An 18952-nucleotide genomic window follows, 5' to 3' on the forward strand; every position below is an offset into this window, starting at 1 on the left:
GGAGAAAGGAGGGCAGGGAGACTTCTCAACTCTTCCAGGCTTTCCCCATCACGTTAGGTGGTTTAAGACTGAGTGCCTTGCAGAGGAAAGTTTAAATCTAGCAAGCTTCGGCTGGGCGCGGTGGATCACACCTGTAATCCCAGAACCTTGGGAGGCCGAGGCAGGCGGATCATGAGGTCAGGAATTTAAGACCAGCCTGGCCAAGATGGTGAAACTCCATCTCTACTAAAAATACAAAAATTAGCCGGGGGTGGTGGTGGGCGCCTGTAATCCCAGCTACTCAGGTGGCTGAGGCAGAGAATTGCTTGAATCTGGGAGGCGGAGATTGCAGTGAGCCGAGATCACACCACTGCACTCCAGCCTGGCAACAGCGATATTCCATCTCAAAAAAGAAAAAAAAAAAAAAAAACTAACAAGCTTCAAGATGAAGCTCTGGCCCAGAACTCATCTCCTCCCAGGTCTCTAATGAGGACTGGCCTCTTCCACTCTCACAACCAATTACTGACTCCCAGGTATGAGCTCCCAGATCACACACCACTAGGACACAGTCCCTGCCTTTAAGGTCTAGTGTAACTGCAAATATTTACCACCATTTGTCTTCACTGCATTTGTTATTGTATGTTCCAAGTTTTTAAAAAACCACTAAAGCCATTAATTATGCTTTCTAATATTTCTCTAGCCCCATTTCCCTCCAATCCAAAATCTCCATAATACCCTCAAACTCATGTTATCTGTCTCCCTTATACAGGGTATGGCCCGTGGTTTGCAAAGGATTTATTTTCTCTTACACTTGAAATGTAGAAATTTCCCACTAAGTCATACAACTTCAAACATCCACCTTTCTCTGGAGACTACACAAATAGCCAAAGCCAAGTATATCCAAAATGGCCTCTGATATTTCAGAACAAATGATTCATAAACAGGAGTTCAAGGATGAATCCACCATTTGGAATTTTATGAAAAAAATCTAATGTGCAAGTGAATATATGGGTGTGTTTTTTACCTTTTGGGGTAACATTCTATTGCTTTCAAGAAATTTTCAGAAGGAGCTGTGAGACACACACACACACACACACACACACAGAAACACACAGATCTAAATGAAATCCTAATTTTAGTGAAATTTTTGTACACAAATGTGACACAATTTCTATTTGTCTAATAAAACCTGTTAAATGTTTCAAAATATTTTACCATATCTTTTAACTTAAAATATGATTTAAAAGTCTACCTTGCCAGACCAGTGCAAGAAACACAATGACCATAGGAGAAGTAGCAAAGAAAGACAAAAAAACACCTCCAAATATTTTATGCCTGGAAAACTTGAATCATGAAAAAGATAAGAATAAAGAAGAATAAAGAAGTAGGTCATTGTGACTTGACATTCAGAAATAAGCAGCAACATTTTATTCTCACTGACCTGTAAGTCACCCTCCAGCTCTGAATTTCATCACTACCTTACAAAAGGTCCCTGAACTACCTCAGCATGGCATCTGCTATATAATCTTCTAAAACTAACACTGGGAAACAATTTTTTTTTTTTTTTTTTTTTTTTTTGAGACAGAGTCTTGCTCTGTCGCCCAGGCTAGAATGCAGTGGCGTGATCTCAGCTCATTGCAACCTCCACCTCCCTGGTTCAAGTGATTCTCCTGCCTCGGCCTCCCAAGTAGCTGGGATTAAAGGCACCCACCACCACGCCCAGCTAATTTTTGTATTTTTAGTAGAGACAAGGTTTCACTGTGTTGAACAGGCTGCTCTCAAACTCCTGACCTCAAGTGATCCATACCCGCCTCAGCCTCCCAAAGTGCTGAGATTACAGGTGTGAGCAACCACGGCCAGCCGGGAAACAACTTTAAGAACATAATAACTACACTTAATTCCAAAAATTAATAAGGAGAATGTACGCTTAACAATAATGTGGTATGAGAATCTGTGGAAAGAGGTCCTTGGGTTTGTTTTAAATGAATTGAATATATAAGGCTACCACAGACCTTTACCTACAATATAATTTATATGGTAGCTGGGCGCGGTGGCTCACACCTGTAATCCCAGCACTTTGGAAGGCCAAGGTGGGCGGATCACCTGAGATCAGGAGTTCGAGACCAGCCTGACCAACATGGAGAAACCCCGTCTCTACCAAAAATACAAAAATTAGCCGGGCCTGGTGATCCATGCCTGTAATCCCAGCTACTCAGGAGGCTGAGGCAGGAGAATCACTTGAACCCGGGAGGCGGAGGTTGTGGTGAGACGAGACGTGCCACTGCACTCCAGCCTGGACAACAAGAGTGAAACTCCGTCTCAAATAAAATAAAATAAAATTTATATGGTGTAGATTGTCTCAAAAGAGGAATTTGTATGTAGAGAGCCCATTTTTAATGTGTCCTGCATTTTTATCTGATACTATAGCCACTGGGGATTTATTTGCTTTCATCGTTAGTTACCTGACATCCTTTCTGTATGAATCCACATGAAAAAGTATCTCTTCTGGTTCTGTTATTTGCTGCTGCAGTTTCCATCTGTAGTGCTAAGATCCATCCCTTATTTTATCTTGGACACCAAGCAAGCTTCTTTTCTTCACACTCTAGTCTCTTCTCAACAGCTTCACAAGGGAATCTCTGGGTTGCTTCAAACGCATCTAACACTTCTTTCCAATTATTTATGTTGGTGACAAACTCTTTCTCACCAACTGTCTAGGGTCACTCAGAGGTACTTGATTTGAAAAAGCATTCGGTTTCCTATCCAATATTTTGGTACCTCTCCAGCTCCCCACTTCAGCTCTGCCGATGTTAGCACATTGTTGAACAGAACTTGCCTCTTCCATCTTATCTGAGATTGGCTGTAACATCCATATGCTGAGTTGCTTCCACATTGGTTCTCATATCTGAAGATGATTAATATTAGCAACAACCCTTAAAAAAAAAAAAACCCGTTGCTTCTTAAAAACCCTGAACACTTACATCACAGAAAGGACCCAATCCCAGATCTGCCACTTACTATCAGTGAGACATTCAAGCAGGTCTCTTAACCTCCTCCCTGAACTTCTTTTTCCTTTCTGTAAAATGGGGAGAATACCACCTTCCTCACTACGTTTTGAGCATTACATAGGCTCATGCATGTGAAAGGTTTAGCATAGACACTGGCTGCCCCAAAGCTAGTGCTCATAAGTATTAGGTACTTATTTATTCTGAGAGCAAAGTCTTAATTATCTGTGGATAGAGAGGTGAACATTAGCATGAAATTGTGCTTTTTTTTTTTTTAGGGGAATGGAAACAATTTGCATTTTAAGAGCAAGCAGGCATTTTTATTTAAAAATATCAAGGGCATATTGCTACAAGCTCCTGCTCTGCAGGGACACTGAACCCTTCTAAGTTCTTTCCTTTTCCCAATTTTGTTTTTTCCTCCTCCCTGTGAATGAAAACAGCACATAGAGAAAGGCTTTGTAAATGCTATAGCAAGACGACCATTTATAAGGACTCTAGATAAAGTCCTAGGGCAAACTGGTTGCTACATCTAACCCCTTGAACAGGCTGACAAAAGATTTAAATTGTAGCAGCCATGTGAGAAACACACATGTGGTTTTAAAATATTTGAATTCCATTGTGCAGTTGTTGGTAAAACCCATGCAGACCAAGGAAGATGACACATTCAATAGAACACATGGGCCTCCGTTGTGTCTGCGACCCCTCCAGGTATTTTAAGCACCAGAACCAAAGTACAGAAATAAAAACCAACAAAAGCCCAGTATCTGTCCATGCCTGGTCTTACCAAAAAAAAATTTGTTGTTTTAAAAAATAAGTCTCTTATGAGATGATTGTGAACTTATTTAGCCCATTCAGCAGGATTTTTTACTAAGCTACAATGCAAAAGATTTATTTTGTCATTGTCCAACACAAACAATTGAGGAAACTCAGCCTAGTGCAAAATCCCCAGCAGAAACAATCTGCAATTTAATTAGTGAATAATTGAAGCAATTTAAATACAATTCCAGGCATTTTTTAAACTAATATTTGAATAGACAGCTGCTGCATCTACTAAGTGTTTAGGCAAAACACCATAATCCCTGATCCGATGAGATGCCCAAGGTTAGGAACACGACAGTCTGCTGTCAGGGCAAGACCCAGAATTTAAAACAAAACTCCAGAAATCCTCCCTCAATGCCTGCTCCATCCCCACAAAATAAAGACATGGCTAGCTAAATAGCCAGCCAGCCAGCTAGCTAGGTAGATAAGATAGATAAAGAAAACATTAGTCACAGCCTTTTGAAGCACAGTAGAATGGAGACAGAAAAGGATTTAAAGTCCACAGCACTAAGCTGGAGTCCTGATTTGTTCATTACCTTTTTTCTGTTACTACTTCAAATTCCTCGTTTATAAAATGGGAATATTCATGCCTACCTCACATGAGTTTTGAATCTTCAATGAGAATATAAGAAAACACCATATAAATGTTACTTGAAGATGTTGAAATGTTAAAGAAATGGAGAATATAAATTGAATTAGAGATATGTCACTACTGCACCTTCTACCATAAGAATTTTATTGTTTCAGCCTTTTTTTGTTTGTTTGTTTGTTTTTTGATGGAGTTTCACTGTCTAGCCCAGGCTGGAGTGCAGTGGTGCGATCTCAGCGTACTGCAACCTCCACCTCCCAAGTTCAAGCGATTCTCCTGCCTCAGCCTCCCGAACAGCTGGGACTACAGGCGTGTGCCACCACGGCCAGCTAATTTCTGTATTTTTAGTAGAGATGGGGTTTCACCATATTGGTCAGGCTGCTCTCGAACTCCTGACTTCGTGATTCACCTGCCTCAGCCTCCCAAAGAGCTGGGATTACAGGCATGAGCCATTGTGCCCGGCCTGTTTCAGCTTTAAAGATTTATTTGTGCATACAAAATATTTTACCATGCCCAGTTGCAGTCCTGCAAGATGAGAAACGTTCTGGAGATGGATGGTGGTGATGGTTGCACAATGATGTGAATATACTTAACGCCACTGAACTGTATGCTTAAAAATGGTTCGAATGGTAAATTTTACGTTATGTGTATTTTATCACAACTTTAAAAAATTATTTAAAAGCCTTTTACAGTGTAAAATCCCCTGCTAGCAGGAAATAAATCCTCTTCCTTTAATATTTAACTTGGTCAACTGAAAAAGCAGAGAACAAGGGGCTGAGGATCCTAGATGTCCCACAGAGTATGAGCACACTGCAAAGGCACGTACAAATTCTAGGACCCTGGCCAAACTTCCCAAAAGGACTTTTTTGTTAACCTTTGTTAAATGCAAACAAAACCGATTTCAAAATAGAGGTGCCCATACGTTGGTTGCCAAGCCCTCAAACACCCCTGCTTTGCACACTTTAAGGGACAGGAATGGCATTTGTGCTATGAGTACTAATGAATACAAATTCTTGAAATGATTCAATAGCTTACATCTGAAAACGTTTCACAGACTCTCAGTATATGCTGCAACAAGTGCATTAAACATAAGAAGAGCCCCCAAAGTAGACCAAGAATCCACATTACAACTCATATCCTTCAAGGAGAGTGGACATTCCTGTTCTTGGTGCAGTTAGAGAGGTGTCATATGAATCCACCTGCGATTACAAGTCCAGACACAGAAATGGCTACAGGCAGCAGAAGGGAGACGTGGTTAAGCATCACTGAAAAGGAGATCCCAGCAGTCTCAGCTCTGTTACCACCCACTGGGTTACCTTGCACAAATCACCAAAACTTTCTAGGCCCCTGTCTACACGTCCAGCTCTCAGTGACTCTTTGCTCTATTCGAAGCTTGGCCTGGGAGGTCTAATAACAATATATTAACCCTATGCATTACAAAGTGCAGTTGTGAGGAAAAGCATATTTGAAAAAAAAAAAATTCATAAAAAGAGGGGTGGGCACAGTGGCTCACACCTGTAATCCCAGCACTTTGGGAGGCTGAAGTGGGCGAATCACTTGAGGTCGGGAGTTCAAGACCAGCCTGGCCAACATGGTGAAACCCCATCTTTACTAAAAATACCAAAATTAGCCAGGTATAGTGGTGCACGCTTGTAGTCCCAGCTACTTAGAAGGCTGAGGCAGGAGAATCACTTGAACCCAAAAGGCAGAGGTTGCAGTGAGCTGAGGGTGCACTCCAGCCTGGATGACCGAGTGAGACTCCATCTCAAAAAAAAAAAAAAACTAAACTAAGCACCATGATAACAGGGAGATAAGAAGAATCTAAATGACCAAGGCTGAACACTAACAGCTCAAACAAATACCAGGAAAAAGCACCAACACTAAAGACACATGGCACAGGTGCCACTGGCGAAATGCTAAGGCAACAGAAGTTCAGCTTCTGACCCCAGCGTAGGACACAACGCCCCCACCCCCATGCTATCTTGAAAGTCAGTGGAAACCTCAGCATCCACAGAAACCTGAGCCAGAACTGCGGCCCAGCCCTGAAAATTCTGCAAACTGTCTCTGTGGTTGGAACAGAGATTACAATGGTACCAGTTCGGGGCAATCAGATGAGGGAAGACAGTATAACTTAGTGAAGGTCTAAATTACACAACGGTGCCGGGCACGGTGGCTCACGCCTGTGATCCCAGAACTTTGGGAGGCCGAGGCAGGCAGATCACCTGAGGTCAGGAGTTCGAGACCAGCCTGATCAACATGGAGAAACCCTGTCTCTACTAAAAATACAAAAATTAGCCGGGTGTGGTGGCACGTGCCTGTAATCCCAGGTACTCGGGAGGCTGAGGCAGGAGAATCGCTTGAACCCAGGGGGCGGGCGGAGGTTGTGGTGAGCCTAGATCACGCCATTGCACTCCAGCCTAGGCAACAAGAGCGAAACTCTGCCTCAAAAATTAAATAAATAAATAAATTACAAAATGGTTTATCAACACATTTCTTTACATCCTCTATGTTTGAAACTAAGGTATTACTAATGTTGTAAAACAATTATTTTCATCTAGTCTAAGGTGGGATAGTTAATATTAATAGTACATAAAAGGACAATCAAATCCTCTACAATAATTGATACACTTAAAAGTTGCTGACAAACTAAAAGACCCTCCAATCCTCAACTATTTATTACATACTTCCTAATTTTACATTTCCTTCACGTGAAATTTCAAACTCTAAGACACTAGCAAAGTTGCTATTTTTAATTGGCTAGCATTCTCTATCAATGAATAAATGATCACAAGTTGCAAATTTGTAAAATCATCACTTATTTATTTATTTATTTTCTGAGACAGAGTCTTGCTCTGTCGCCCAGGCTGGAGTGCACTGGCGCGATCTCGGCTCACTGCAAGCTCCACCTCCCAGGTTCATGCCATTCCCCTGCCTCAGCCTCCCGAGTGGCAGGGACTACAGGCACCTGCCACCACGCCCGGTTAATTTTTTGTATTTTTTTTTTTTTTAGTAGAGACAGGGTTTCACCGTGTTAGCCAGGATAGTCTCGATCTCCTGAGCTCGTGATCCAACCGCCTCGGCCTCCCAAAGTGCTGGGATTACAGGTGTGAGCCACCGCGCCCGGCGAAATAATCACTTATTAAAATATTCTAAATTGGAGGTGAAATGGTACCATAGTACAGTGCCTGACACTGTTCTCTCCCGGGTTCCTGTAAAATACCCATCAAAACAAAGCAATAGAGGGGGAAATCTGATCATGGAGAGCAAAGAGAGGAAGGAGCCATGATCATAACCTGGAGACATGTTCTACCCTTGCACTGATGTGTGGCGAGATTCAGCAACACTATTTTGTAATCACCGCCTGAGTTCCTTCATGTGGGATGGAAGTGAGAGGACTTTGTTAAACTTCGCTGATGGCACCTAAGCAAGAAATTACGTCACCCTGAGAAAACTGACAGCCTGCCAGGTCACTGATCCAAATTCACATCCCTCAGATTTCCTTTTCCCAAGCCTAACAGTAATATTAGAAACCACTCAGCAGATTGCTTTCAAAGCCCCAGCATCCACCTCTAACAAGGAGAACCACGTAAGAAAAACAGCTGATGAAGGCAAAAAAAAAAAAAGCAATCCCATTTCAAACTAAAATATGCTGAGAAATGGACAGCAGAGGCAGAAAACGAGACCCAGTCAAAAGCCCTTCTTGAACTTTTTTTTTTAAAGACAAGGTCTCGTTATATTGCCCAGGCTTGGAGTGCACTGGCAATTATATCACGCTGCAGCCTCAAACTCCTGGGCTCAAGCAATTTTCCCACCTCAGCCTCCCTAGTAACTGGGAGTAAAGGCAGGCACCACTGCACAAGATTCTGATTCTTCTTTTATGTTAGTAGGCCTCAAGACTATTTGCCTTGGTCCCCCCACCCCGCCACTTTATTTTTTTTTGAGACGGAGTCTCACTCTGTCGCCCAGGCTGGAGTGCAGTGGCGCGATCTCAGCTCACTGCAACCTCCACCTCCCGGGTTCAAGCGATTCTCCTGCCTCAGCTTCTCGAGTATCTGCGATTACAAGAGCCCACCACCATACCCAGCTAATTTTTTTTTTTATTCTTAGTAGAGACAGGGTTTCAACATGTTGACCAGTCTGATCTCGAACTCCTGACTTCAGGTGATCCTCCCACCTCGGTCTCCCAAAATGTTGGGATTACAGGCATAAGCCACTGTGCCCAGTCATGCCCCCAATTTCTAAAGTTGCAACCCTGTTGCAAATGTCTTTACCTCACTCTCATGCCTAACCTGAGGTCCAGACAGGAATGAACATCCAGGCATTGCTTAGAAGAGTGAATAAGTTCCACAGGCAAAAAGATAAATGGCACTTAGTAAATGTATTGCCAGGAATCATAAATTGGATTCACTACAATGTACATCAAGCTGCCGTGCAATTTCAAAAAAGAAAGGTGACCCTGCCAGTGTCCAGGGGACCTATGAGGCACCTGGGGGACTCCAACATCAACCCCGGATAGATGCCTGAGATCCAAGTGTAACAGGAGACAACACAAGAGGTCTGGAGCAAGATGTGACAGGAGAAAAGAAACCTTTCATTGCCATCATCCCTCCCCTAGACTCCAAGTCCTGCGGCAGGTACCTCAAAGAAGTTTCCATCTCGCAAAGGCTGCTGAGAGAAGGGAGTATAGGTGGCTATTAGAATTTAGACTTAGGGTTGGGTGAGGTAGCTCACACCTATAATCCCAGCACTCTGGGAGGCCAAGGTGGGCGGATCACCTGAGGTCAGGAGTTTGAGACCAGCCTGGCCAACATCGTGAAACTCTGCCTCTACTAAAAAAAAAAAAAAAATTAGCCAGGTGTGGTGGTGTGCGCCTGTAATCCCAGCTACTCAGGAGGCCCAAGCAGAAGAATTGCTTAAACCCGGGAGGTGGAGGTTGCAGTGAGTCTGGGCGACAGAGCGATACTCTGTCTCAAAATAAATACATAAAGAAGTAAAAGAAAAAATAAAAAAAAAAATTAGACCTAGCTAAATCTTGGCTATAAGATTTCTAAAATCCCGATAGTACGTTCAAACCACAGCGAGGTGGATATCCTTTGGCAATAGACTCTTTGTAGAAACTGAGTACTACTTTGTAGAGACAATTTCTTCATCCTAGGAAGACTGGCCAAATAGGCAGTTTAATTATGCAAAGACCTTATGAAATGAAGATTGTTACAAGACCCACAGCTGTAAAGCCTAGGCAAAATTACATCTCTGCAGACTCTGTTAACTCTGGAGAAATGCTTCTTGTCCAAGAATGGATTTGGACCATATGGTTTCTACAAACCACTCTATGGAGATACCTGCATTTTACCCCTTATTTGTGGATCAGAAGCAGAGACAAATGTGTGGAGAAAAGATGTGAAAAGTCAGCTTTATCTGCTGTTGGCGGAGGGACTCTAAGTGAAGCCCTACCTGGAGGAAACCCCTGATGCTCTACATGACTAATCCACACTTGAACCAATGTCTGGTTGCTGGACCTACTGAAGCGGTTCTTAATCTTCTGGGGAGATGCTGACCATTTTACTAACCTGACGAGGGTGACGGATCTGCTACCGAGAAAAAGGCATGTGGCCAGAAAACTGCACACAGCTTCATGGGTTTCGTGGATCACTCAAAGCCTATGTACTTTGAGAATGTGTACTCAAAGCTAAAAACTTACGGACCATGGTATTACACAGAGGTCTCGCTAGGGCTATGAATGAAGCTAATAGCACTCCTAAACTGTGAAATGTTCATCAAAGGAAATGAGTATTCTTTCCATCGATCATCCTGAAAAGAGGTAGATCCTGAAAGGAAAAAAAGGCCTTAGACTGAAGGAGAAACTCTCCTTTTTTTCTCTGAGACAAGTGAGGCTTTGGCCTGGATTCTCAGGAGTCTGGACATGGTGGGGAGTATTTTCACCTCCATGCAAAGCAGGCAGAGCCTGGGAGCAGGTCAATCTAAAATTAAAGCTATGCAGATGTGCATATAAATTCCAAAACTATAAATTCCAAAACTTATCATCTCACATCTGGTCGTAAGTTATTCTGTAGGCTATAATTCTCTCCTGTTACCTTATACCTTTAATAAAGTTATGTTAAATGCTATAACTTACCCTGGGCAACATAGTGAGACCCAGTCTTTGCAAAAAAATGAAAAAAAAAATTAGCCTGGCATGGTGGAGTGCTCCTATAGTTCCAGCTACTAGGGAGGCTGAGGCAGGAGGGTGGCTTGAGCGCAGGAGGAAGAGGCTACAGCGAGCTATGATCACACCACTGCCCCTCAGCCTGGGTGACAGCGCTAGACTGTGTCTCAAAAAACACCAAAAGTATAGCCTTATCTTAGAAATCGTTGAGGAACTATGAGAAGGGTCTGTGTCCAAGCTTGGACTACAGTGATAAATGGGAGAGTAGCCCCTTTGTGCGTGTGTGTTTTTTGTTTTTGTTTTTGTTTTTTGTTTGTTTGTTTGTTTTTTGAGATGGAGTCTCTCGCTGTCACCAGGCCCAAGTGCAGTGGCACGATCTTGGCTCACTGCAACCTCCGCCTCCCGGGTTCAAGTGATTCTCCTGCCTCAGCCTCCTGAGTAGCTGGGACTACAGGCACGCACCACCACACCCAGCTAATTTTTTTGTATTTTTAGTAGAGACAAGGTTTCACCATGTTGGTCAGGTTGGTCTTGATCTCTTGACCTTGTGATTCGCCCACCTCAGCCTCGCAAAGTGCTGAGATTACAGGTGTGAGACACCATGCCTGGCCAGAGTAGCCCCGTTTGAAGCCAACCCAGTGATGTTGGCTGTAAACCCTGAGACCATGAGGAGCAATGGCCCTGGGAGTTGAAAGCGGGCAATGGCAGATGGGCAGGAAACAGCCTGACAGACATCAAAGCCAGTCCGTTCTAACATCCTTCCCCAAAAGGAAGAAGAAAAAGAACTACAAAGAAGGCTGAGGGTCTGCTGGCCCCAGGGCAGGACTATCAGCCGGTGGATCTCAGGCTGACCTGTGAATGTGATTCCACCTTATACCCAAAAGAGGCCATTGGAATATCATAAAATGATAGATCATATTAAAGGAAAAATTAAAGATCATATTGAAAAGTAAATAGAAAACCAAAAAGTATTCGAGTACATTAATGAATCGCAGAGCTGGATTTTGTGAGGAAAGGAATACATAGTCTTAATTTTTAAAACATAGAAAACCCAAATAAAAGTAGAAGTAACTTTGTGTTTAACACTTTATTAAGTAAATGAAGATGATCTAATATGTAACTCCATGGTAAAATCTTAGTGAAACTGATGGTTTTCTGTATAGGTTTTAATTCCCAAAAGTAAACTAATATCACAGAAGACATTATGAAACGTATAAAGGAATTTACACCAACAAAAAGACTCAGTGTCTGTTTGGATTTATTGGTCATTTGTTTTAATTAATGTAACCGGTAATTTTAATTAATTTAGCCAGTAATTTTAAATTACTGGTTTCAAGGACCAAATCCAGGAAGGTTAAGAGATTTGGGGCCCGGCACGGTGGCTCAAGTCTGTAATCCCAGCACTTTGGGAGGCCAAAGCAGGCGGATCACTTGAGGTCAGAAGTTCAAGACCAGCCTGGCCAATATGGTGAAACCCCATCTCCTACTAAAAATACAAAAATTAGCCAGGCATGATGGTGGGCACCTGTAATCCCAGCTACTTGGGAGGCTGAGGCAGGAGAATTGCTTGAACCCGGGAGGAAGAGCTTGCAGTGAGCTGAGATCACACCACTGCACTCCAGCAGGGGGACAAGAGCGAAACTCCACCTCAAAAAAAAAAAAAAAAAAAAAAGAGATTAAGGTCACACGTCACACACTCAGTGCATAACTGAGACAGAATTCTGTTTTATTTGTCGACTACTTTCCTCAGCTAGAAATATAAAGGCTAAGACTGTGCTTTTGTTCCTCTTAAGTTGCTTGGTAACCATCATTATAACTTAAACTGAGATTATGGGATGGAACTCTAAAAAAAAAAACAACAAATTTCTAAACATACCAGCCCTAATGTCTACATTTCTTAAGCTCTAATGAGTCTACCTCTTTCTGTTAGTGTAGTTGAGATATACGGAGTAACTGAACCACAACTAGGTATTATATACACAGGAGGTACACTCGTATCTCTACTGCATTCTATCCTACCTTATGTAAGTCTGGGATGGGTATTTAGTCCCAAAGTCTTTGATAAAATGCTTTGCCATTCAATATTTGAAATGTACATACAGCACTGCATCATGTATTGATTTTATTTCAGATGCAGTTTCTCCAATGCCTTAAGAATAGTAAAGTCTATATTACATGTCATTCTCTTAAAGATCATTTTCTTGGAGAGGAAAAAGTAGTCAAAAGCGTGATGGATTTTCTTCTTCTGATGGATATGGGGAAACTCACCAGTGTAACAACTGCTTTGATAGATCTATATAGCTGAAGCATTCTCGAGTGAAAGAAATAATAATAGGACATCATCTCTTGCCACATTGTAGTTTTAACAAGGTTTGGATTGGCAGAGACTAGGCTGAAAAAACAGCCCTGTGAGTGATAACCTGATTTCTGCCTCTTTTTAGTGACTTAAACTTTATTTCCCATAAATATTATACATGCTACACAATTCTCAAAGAAAGAATTACAGAATTTGAAGCCAGAAAGAAACTTTGATACAACTCTTGATTTTACAGATTAGAAAACTGAAGTCCAAGAAACTAACCACTTACTTTGTCTACTAAATTTATCCGGTTCATAAGAGTTATATAGTAGTGGTTGTAAAAATGCCTAGAACTTTCCATTTCCTCCATGCCATCTGCATTTGACCAAAAAAGAGAAAGGACTGGTAAAATGATCCACAAATCATTCTGCTTCAAAGGATAGCAGCACACACACCACAGGCAAGACATATACCCTAGGTTCACCTTCATAATAATTTAGGGCTTAATTCCAAAAGATACCGGATCCAAATCCTTAAAGAAATCTTTATGGGTTTCTGAGGAGGCTGACGACACTATGATACGAATTATTCATCCACTCTCACCAGCTGAATATCAAAAACGGGCATTGTAGGCAAAAAGGAAGGTGGCAGAAAAGGGGAAGACACATGTCTTGTCTACGCTGAACCCTCCCACAACACGGCGAGAGGCCAACAAGCTTATCTCTAAGCATTTGTTCTTGGACCCAACAATAGCCTCCTGGCCTCACAGAGAAATACTCTACCTTTCTTAGAGAAACCCCCACTTGATTCGAAAGGAAAAGATTATTACCTAGCTGGCATTTTAAAAGGGAATGATGCCGGTTCGGTGGGTCACGCCTGTAATCCCAGCACTTTGGGAGGTCGAGGCGGGTGGATCACCTGAGGTCAGGAGTTCGAGACCCACCTGGCCAACATGTTGAAACCCCGTCTCTAACTAAAAATACAAAAAATTAGCTGGGCATTGTGGCAGGCGCCTGTAATTCCAGCTACTTGGGAGGCTGAGACAGGAGAATCACTTGAACCCTGGAGGCAGAGATTGCAGTGAGCCGACATCGTGCCATTGCACTCCAGCCTGGGCAACAAGAGTGAAACTCCATCTCAAAATTAAAAAAAAAAAAAGGGGGAGCGCTACTGTGGCTTTATATTTTTGTTTTTTATTTTCAACTCTGGATATTATACAATTATACAATTGCATTATACAATTGCAAACCTGGATATTATACAATTGCAAACCTCAGTGCCTTCACTGATAGATGCAGGAGAAAGGTATAAGGAGGAGCCCACCCCCGCCACCCCCCGGAATCTCCCACCTGCGAAGGAGGAGCCCCCCCATACACCCCTTCTCCCTCCACACACCCCCTCCTCCCCGCATACCCCCAGAATCTCCCACCTGCCTGCCTACTGGGAGGATGGGGTGGAGCCTCAGGAAGTTCAGGCTGTTTGCAGGGGGAAGGAGACAGGCCTCTCCTCTTCCTGGGTGGGAACCTGAGATTCAATCTGTGAGATGAAGGCCTGTTAACCGGAACCCCTCTCACTCTGCTGAGAGGTTTTTTTTTCACCCAATAAATTCCGTTCCCCTTCACCCTTCAAAGTGTCTGCGTGTCAAACTTCTCCGGGTCGCGTGACAAGAACCTGTTTTTTTCTACAACATCACCAATTATGAAATGATTTAAAAACTTTTATAAACATACAAAACTTTGTCACACAAAACCAGTTGACTACAAAAGCTGCGAACCAGATCTTGAACAAACATATCAGAATGCTAGAGCCCTGTTTATTATTATATTATTATATACATATAATATATATGTATATTATATCTATTATTAGCAGATTTCGGAAATTTGGAGAAAAGTGAATTAGAAAAAAGAAAAGAGCTTATTCAGAAATGATATACTGTGTCTCAGAGGAACATTTAAGTACATGGAATTAAAACATCTCCCTAAAACTAACAATATACACGATTTAAAGTTAGCAGGTTTGACTTTGAGAAGCCGAGGTCGGCAATCACTTGAGGTCAGGAGTTCGAGACCAGCCTGGTCAACATGGTGAAACCCCCGTCTCCACTGAAAATACAAAAATTAGTCCCAGCTACTAGGGAGGCTGAGGCACAAGAATGACTTGAACCCAAGAGGCGGAGGTGGCAGTGAGCCGAGATCATGCCCCTGCACTCCAGCCTGGGCAACAGAGTGAGACTCTCTCTTAAAAAATAAAAACAATAGGCCGCACACGGTGGCTCACGCCTATAATCCCAGCACTTTGGGAGGCCGAGGCGGGCAGATCACCTAAGGTCAGGAGTTCGAGACCAGCCTGGCCAACATGGTGAAACCCTGTCTCTACTAAAAATATTTTAAAAATTAGCTGGGCGTGGTGGCGGGTGCCTGTAGTCCCAGCTACTTAGGAGGCTGAGGCAAGAGAATCACGTGAACCTGGGAGGCAGAGGCTGCAGTGAGCCAAGATTGAGCCATTGCACTCCAGCCCGGGCAACAGGAGCAAAACTCCATCTCAAAAATAAAATAAAATATAAAATAAAGTTAGCTAGTTCACAGTAAATTTATTTTAAAATATGAAGGTGTGTCTGTACACACCCACACACATACATGTACACACCAAAAGAATTAGGTAGAATTGTCTAGGATTTAAAAAACAGTTTTTCCATAAAATTAAGAACATTTCTTTGACATCATTAACCAAAATCTAAGTGTTTCAGACTTTTATCCTAAATACCTCTATTTACCCTCCATAAAGACCGCCTTCTCTACTACTGAACTGTGCTAGGCAACTTAATTTTTGTGGGTTTTTATCACTCTACTTTACACAAGCTTTAGGGTTGAGTACCTTTCTGGTCCTCTCAGCCTGCTTGCTATTCCTTCTGTTGGAAATTTTCAGTCTTTCTAGTCACACAGTCTAGCTAAGTGTCATCCCTCAAGAAATACAATAGAATGTGACCTTTATCCCATTGTTTAAGCTGTTTTAATAATAAAAGCGGGGGGTGGCAGGAGGAATAAGGTCAAAGAGAAAGGTGGAAGAAAGAGAGCAGAGGCCAGGCGTAGTGGCTCACGCCTTGGGAGACCTAGGCGGGCAGATCACCTGAGGTCAGGAGTTCGAGACCAGCCTGGCCACCAGGGTGAAACCCCGTCTCTACTAAAAATACAAAAATCAGCAGGGCGTGGTGGTGTACGTCTGTAGTCCCAGCTACTTGGGACGCTAAGGCAGGAGAATTGCTTGAACCTGGGAGGCGGAGGTTGCAGTGAGCCAAGATGGCGCCAGACTCTGTCTCAAGAGAAAAAAGGAATGGAAGGAAGCAACAGAGGGAGAAGAAAAGTGGGTAGGGATGAAGCTCAAACACAGAAGAGGGCGAAATGGTTGGTGGATTAACCCCAAGGAAGAGAGACTCAACAGTGGGAGGAAAGGGAGCAGAAAGGAGCCCAGGTGAGTAGGACCAAGCCGCTCACTGAGGGCGGAGGCCCTCACAGACAGGCAGGCTGCTGGGGTGGATGACCATACTCATGCCAGCTATTTGAGAGTTTTTCCTTGGGTGTGGGTGGGGAAAGGAGCCGTTAACAGTAACAACAAAAACTAACACTAGTAAAGCACCCACTGTGTGCCTGGCAGGTTTTGAATGCTTTAGATACATTAACTCCTCCAAACCCCTGAGAACCCTGGAGGTAGATGCTATGATGATACCTGTTTTACAGACTAAGCACCTAGCACCCGAGGCACTGAGAGAGAGGTAAATGCCTAAGGCCAGACAGCTGGTGAGTATTTCACCTACTTTTCAACACCAGCGGTCAGGATGACCAGGAAGGACCAGGAGAGGGGTTTAGTTATTACAACAAGAAAACTCTGGAAGTAGCCAGGAATTCTTTTTTTTTTTTCCGCTCTGTCACCCAGGCTGGAGTGCAGTGGCACGATCTCGGCTCACTGCAACCTCTGCCTCCTGGGTTCAAGAGATTCTCACGCCTCAGCCTTCTTAGTAGCTGGGATTACTGGCATCTGCCACCTCACCCTGCTAATTTTTGTATTTTTAGTAGAGATGGGGTTTTGCCATGTTGGCCAGGCTGGTCTCGAACTCCTGACTTTAGGCGATCCACCTGCCTCAGCCTCCCAAAGTGCGTGAGCTACCACGCCCGGCCAGGAAAATATTCTGAAGGACTCATCCCGTACCCCTGAGATGTAACACGTACTGTCAATCAGTGTATATCACTTTAGCCCCTTCCCCAATCATTACCACATGTCTGTAATGGAAAAAAAATTACAACATCACTCATCAATTTAATAAACTGAAAACAAAATATGAAATACCCATCCTGGGGACACTCTACAGCAATGACTTCAAGTGAGGAAGGTCTATGTTAGCCAACATGGGAAAAAAAAATCTCTAAGAGATATTGTGGACTTCAAGAAAAGCAAGTTGCATAATAGGTATTATAAGAGACTGAATAGTGGCTCCAAAGGCATCCGGTCCTAATCCCTGGGGTCTATAAATACTACCTTATTTGGAAAAAGGATCTTTGCAGATGTGATTAAATTAAGGATCTTTGGATGGGGAAATTATCATGGGTCACCTGGATGGTATCTCAACACAGTCGCAAGTGTCATTATGAGAGAGGGGAGGGAGATTTGACACGAACACACACAGGAGAAGGCCATGTGAAGGTAGAGCAGAGAGAGAGATGGACAGACACTGGCCTTGAAGATTGGAGTGCTGCAGCCACAAGCCAAGGAATGTTGGCAGCCACCAGAAGCTGGAAGAGACAAGGAACCAATCCTTCAATAGAGCCCTTGTTGGGAACACAGTTCTGCTGACACCTTTTCATCCCAGTGACACTGATTTTGGACTTCTGCCCTCTAGAACTGGAAGGAATACATTTCTGTTAAGCCACCAAATTTGTGCTACTTTGTTACATCAGCCATATGAAAACTTATACAGGTGCATCTGATATCATTTATATTAAAAGGTACACACACACACACAAATATTATAAAGGCAAACATCAATGGATTAATAGAACAGATGTGAAGAAGCCAGGTGTGGTAGTGCACACCTGTAGTCTCAGCTACACAGGAGGCTGAGGGGGGAGGATCGCTTGCACCCAGGAATTCAAGGCTGCAGTGAGTCTTGATAGTACCACTACACTTTAGCCTGGGCAGCAGAGCCAGATCATGTCTCAAGAAAAGAGAATAGACTTAAAAGAGCTGGAGGCAGGGAAAGAAGAGAGAGAAAAGAAGTAATGGATGCCTGCAAAATTGGCCCTGTTACTACAATCAGTTCAATCCATTCCTTTTGGACATAACTTTCACCTGAGGATTTTTCTTTTGCGAACTAAACTGACCTTTTTCCTCTCTTGCCCATATTTATAAGAATTTATAAGATAAATTCTTATCTAAAGGACCTGGGGAGTCACACCCTACAAACCATAAAATCTCATCAGATGGGTTTTACTTAACCCTATATGACTTGGCTTACTCCCCAACCTGACTCTGGCATAAAATCACATGATAGATATGGAAGGAAATCAAAATATTTTACACCCAAAAAATGTTTCCTTGCCATATTTTGAAATGCCCCTACAAAGCTGGTGTGTGTGTGTGTGTGTGTGTGTGTGTGTGTGTGTGTGTGTGTGTGTGTGTGTGTGTGTGTGTGTGTGTGTGTGTGTGTGTGTGTGTGTGTGTGTGTGTGTGTGTGTGTGTGTGTGTGTGTGTGTGTGTGTGTGTGTGTGTGTGTGTAGGAAAGATTGCATCTGTAAAGAACTTCTACTAACAACTGGGTCCTTCCCTCTTCCAGGCCCTCTCAATAGTGAGGAGATTAACTGAGTCTAGCACCTTTTAAGGTCTGAATAGGAAACACTTGCCATCTATTGTCTCTGAGGGCAGCCACCTATATCACTTTGTAATAGGAACCTTGGTCTCCACAACCCCTTATCTTAACCCAAACACTCCTCCAGGTCTTTAGATAATTACTTAACTCTTTCAACCAACTGCTAATCAGAAAATATTTGAATTCACCTATGACCTGTAAGTCCCCACGTTGAGTTATGCTGCCTTTAAAGACAGAA

At 42.9% G+C, this 18952-nt stretch overlaps 1 protein-coding gene across 26 annotated transcripts in view; it reads right to left on the reverse strand.

The window, feature by feature from the left end:
• LOC112426759 (uncharacterized) overlaps positions 1-18952 on the reverse strand; it is a 551288-nt gene that overhangs the window by 481730 nt on the left and 50606 nt on the right. For 2 of the 26 annotated variants that reach the window (XR_011623993.1, XM_071097553.1), the window contains exon 3: positions 2442-2909. The exons of the other annotated variants lie outside the window; for them this stretch is intronic. Coding sequence is in view for 1 of the 2 variants with exons in the window: in XM_071097553.1 (XP_070953654.1) it covers positions 2442-2516 (75 nt within the window). In the remaining variant the exon portion in view is untranslated. The remainder of the gene's footprint in view (positions 1-2441; positions 2910-18952) is intronic. 26 annotated transcript variants of the gene reach the window in all.

The sequence above is a fragment of the Macaca nemestrina genome, chromosome 5 (genome assembly GCF_043159975.1).
Source record: "Macaca nemestrina isolate mMacNem1 chromosome 5, mMacNem.hap1, whole genome shotgun sequence".
NCBI classification, from domain to species: domain Eukaryota; kingdom Metazoa; phylum Chordata; class Mammalia; order Primates; family Cercopithecidae; genus Macaca; species Macaca nemestrina.